At 55.2% G+C, this 3,847-nt stretch overlaps 1 protein-coding gene across 1 annotated transcript in view; it reads right to left on the bottom strand.

Moving 5' to 3' along the window:
- Positions 1 to 154: 154 nt before the first annotated feature.
- The window catches only part of CUNH7orf57 (chromosome unknown C7orf57 homolog), a 12,811-nt gene continuing 9,118 nt past the window's right edge, over positions 155 to 3,847 (bottom strand). The window contains exons 5-7 of the mRNA XM_039847125.1: positions 3,511 to 3,841; positions 2,515 to 2,529; positions 155 to 1,028 (exon numbers count right to left, since the gene is read on the bottom strand). Of these exons, the coding sequence (XP_039703059.1) occupies positions 979 to 1,028; positions 2,515 to 2,529; positions 3,511 to 3,841 (396 nt within the window). The 3' untranslated portion in view covers positions 155 to 978. The remainder of the gene's footprint in view (positions 1,029 to 2,514; positions 2,530 to 3,510; positions 3,842 to 3,847) is intronic.

The following is a 3,847-nucleotide window of genomic DNA, read 5'->3' as shown; positions in this document are numbered from 1 at the left end:
CCCACGTTGCCACGATGCCGCGTCCCCTTACTCAAGCGCATCGCCCCTCACCTTCTCTCCCACGTTGCGTATTCCCCATGCTAACCGTTGGCCAAGCCGTCCAGATGCATGTGCCCAAGGAAGCATCTCATTTGAAGAACTTAAAACGTCTGAATTTTAGGTGAGCAAGCTCATGATAAGTTTACTTTGCGAAAGACACGAAAATATCTGTGACCTAATTTGGCTTTCTGAAAATCTTCCAGCAGAAAATTATTATTTTACTATTGAATTAAATGTACAAAATATAAAATCACATTTTAGTGCTAATTATTTGCATGTAAACAGTAACAATTTATAAAACAAGAGAATTCAATCCGATTATTAATAAATTTTTGTGAAGACTAAATTAAACACTAAAATTATACGTATTTTTACTTAAAGGATAAAAATAATAAATGGTTTTTAATATTAGAGATTTCACTTTATGTAAAATGATACGAGCAAAAATTTAAAACAAGTACATGCTCCAATGTTTTAGTACTAAATGTTTAAAACTTTAAGGCATAATAAACTAAGCTTTTTCTTAATATAAACTAGATCACAATATTCTGGAATTATTTTTTTTGTAACAGAAAAATTATTTCTACACAGGCTCCAGGGCCAAACGATGGAAAAGTCTGCGAGTTTCTCCTGGTCTCGTCTCAGCGACGGATTCAGGAGGGATGCCAGTCGGAGGGACACGCGGCCGGTGACGTCAGCCGACGGGGAGGAAGTGGCTGGTCCCAAGACACAGGCCGTGCCAGGGCAGCGGGGCCACCTCGCGCCCCAGAAACGCAGGCAGCAAAACCCACCCCCGGTCCCCCCGTGCGACGGTGACGTCCGATCTGCTGAGAAACCCTCTCACGAGTCCGTGCTCAGGACGGTGCCGGGAGCCTTGTCGGGGGAGCTGTGACAGTCAGCCGCGGGAGCACCCCTGAGCGCTGCCTGCCTGCCTCGGGTCTACTGGGGCTCCGGGGCGGGCGCCGGGGCGGGCGGAGAGGCTGCGCGACCTGCAACGGAAGGCAGACACGTCAGCTGGCGACTGAGCGGACGGGCGAGGTGGCGTTTCATAAATTAAAACATTTAACCATTAATTTTAAACGGAAGAAAACACAGGTTTCTGTGCATGCGTGTAAGGATTTTTCCTGAAGTCTACAGGGAAGTTGAGCGCACGGTTCCGCCCGCGGGTGCAGACCGTAGGCTGGGGACCCTCCCCACTGGCGCCCGGCCAGACCACAGTGGATCGGGTCGGCACGCACGTGTTGAGGGGCTCTGTGACCCCCAGGCGCTCAGCCGGACCACGGGGTGGGCACCACGTCCGCGCGGCGTGGGCGGCTGGGAGGCGGCTCAGCCTAAGGGGGCCGCTGGCTCTCGTCCCCGGACGCCGAGTCCCGTGCACCTGCACTAATGCCGGCTGTCAGAGAACGGGCCGTGCCAGGCGCCTGCCGCCCGCGTCCGGCGGGCCACGCGCTTCTGGAGCGGCTGCAGAAACCGCGGCGAGAAACAAATCATGCTGGGTCTTGAGGAGGAGAAGAAACGTTAAGACGTGGTCTGCAGGACGGGATTCTCGGGCAGACCTGCCTTCTCTGGTCACCAAGGTGTCACTTCAGAAATTCGGGCCCTGCCCGCGCTGGAATTCCCGTCCCGTCTAACGGCGGCCGCACATGCTGCTCCTCTGCCTCCTGTGCCACCGCCTGTGCCAGCGCCTGTGCCACCGCCTGTGCATCTCGCCTTTTCCCTCGATGAACAACAGCCGAGCCGGAGCACGCCCGCCCCTTCCACCCGGAACGCTCCAGAGAAGCCGTCTGCAGCTCTGGACCTCGCCATCGTCCGCTCACGTCCTGGTTCCCTGATCGTGAACGGGGAGTGTTCCCCTGAGGTGAGGCACGTCTGGCTGCTCATTGAGATGCACGGATAGAACACGTGCGTTGACTTATTTCCCGGTCAAAAGTTGACGGGCTTATACAGCTGTCCAACGACAGTTCCTTGACTAGGTCCTATGTTTCGTCGGTGGCAAAGCAAATTCTATCTACGGAACACCATGCAGAAAAATCATACTAAAAATCCTAAACCATCCCACGCCGGTGAGCCCCTGGCCTCCGCGTTCTGGTTTCCCAGCTGGAGCATGCCGCGGGCTTTTCACGTCGCTCTTCCGTCACCTAGACCCGCATCTGTCCCATCGTGGGACACGATGCACGTCTCCCAACTAGACTGTGCTTTGTTTTGTGTAATGTGCATAAAAGGACAAAATGATCTTGCGACAACGTAAGTGGTTCTTCTTCCGCTGCCCCTAAATCGTGCGTCTAGAACTCTGACTCTCTGACAGCGCGGCCGGCCGGCTTCTGCAGTCACGACGCTTGCAGATTGGAGAGGGGTGGCCCACTGCCCAGGGCCCCGCTGCCCAGGGCCCCGCTGCTGGTCTGAAAACTGTCCGTCGATTTCTCTGTGGGACATTTTAGTATTTCGATGCAAGTTGGTGTCTCTACAAATACTCACTTGCTGGAGAAGACTCTGAAATAAAGAACAAGCACATCAGTTGCTCAATTTAATGAAACAGACCAGTATTAAAAGAATTAGTAGTTTCAGTAATTAAAGAATTAGTGAAAGGCTGTATCACTTAAAACGGTAAGTCCCAAGACACGACATCACGACTGCCTTTGTGGGGCTCACCGGGGGTAAACTTGTCTTGTGCCCACCAAGACGATGGACTCCAAGAGGGTGTGTCACCCACAGAACGGGCCGGGCCAGCATGGGGCCCGACTGGCGGAGGCGCTGCCCCCAGAGTGGGGAGCTGGATGTGGAAAGGCCACCGAGGGTCACGCTTACGACGTGTCTCAGGAAACACGCCTGATGCTGGAAAAGGCAGAGTGTGCCTCCTCCCTGCCTAAGCCAAGGAATGAAGCCTCGAGAGTAAAATGAGCTGCCTCCTGGCAAAGGTAATAATTCCTGGAGCCACAGAAACTAAACCTCGTGCGCGTCATCTCAGAGTGGACGGTGCCCAGAGTGAGACCCAGTCCACCTGTGACCGGCTGCTGAAACTCGAAGCTAACAGCGTCCTGAACCTCTAACCACGGGCAAACTCTGCAGCGCTCCAGAGTCCAAAGCGGAGTTTAGGAAATGCTGGTAGTGGGGGGGCTTCGAGTTCAACTGCGCGCTCTTGTCCAAGGACCGGCGCAGACCTCGAGCGCTGCGGGTCGGCGTCTTTCGGATCCGGGAGACTAAAAGTGACATTACCTGGTGCGTGTGTCGTTTGGCACACCAGCATTTGGGGGATTGGAGGGGAAGCCACAGGGACCGTGACTTTCGCTATTCATCTGAATAGAGGGGGAAGCAAAGCACACGTTTTCCTTGTGTGCACCTGTCACCTTGGCACCCGCAGGTGTGTGACACGGCTTTTACAGCGCTCGTCACAGACCCACAATGACACGGGGAAAGCGGCCGCCAGCTCAGCGAGCGGGCCTCAGGGCGCATGGCTGTCTGGGCGCACTTCACCTTGAGCCTCCGCAGGGGCCTGGGAGCCCTGGGGGGCCTCGGGGCCGGGCGGCTGCTGGGCCTCCTCGCGCTCTGCAGGGTCCCGCGGGGACTGGGGCGTCGCGGGTGCTCCGGACGTCTGCGGGGCGCCCTCGTCTGCGTGGCCTCGCTGCTGTAACCACTCGTCCCTGTAGCCGTTGCTGATAAGCTTGGAAAAGTTTGTGGGTGAACCCGTTTTCAGGCCAGGCCTCAAGAAGAGAAAAATCAACATCAGACTTAAGTATGAAGGTTGATGAACGTCCTGAAGGCTGCTCGGCAGACAGGCGGACAGTAAATCAGGGGCTTGCTGTCCCTCAGG

This window comes from Pteropus medius, unplaced genomic scaffold, assembly GCF_902729225.1.
Source record: "Pteropus medius unplaced genomic scaffold, Ma_sr-lr_union100, whole genome shotgun sequence".
In the NCBI taxonomy this organism is placed as follows: Eukaryota; Metazoa; Chordata; class Mammalia; order Chiroptera; family Pteropodidae; genus Pteropus; species Pteropus medius.
The sequence above is the reverse complement of the archived record's forward strand: the minus strand, read 5'-3'. Positions and strand labels throughout refer to the sequence as shown.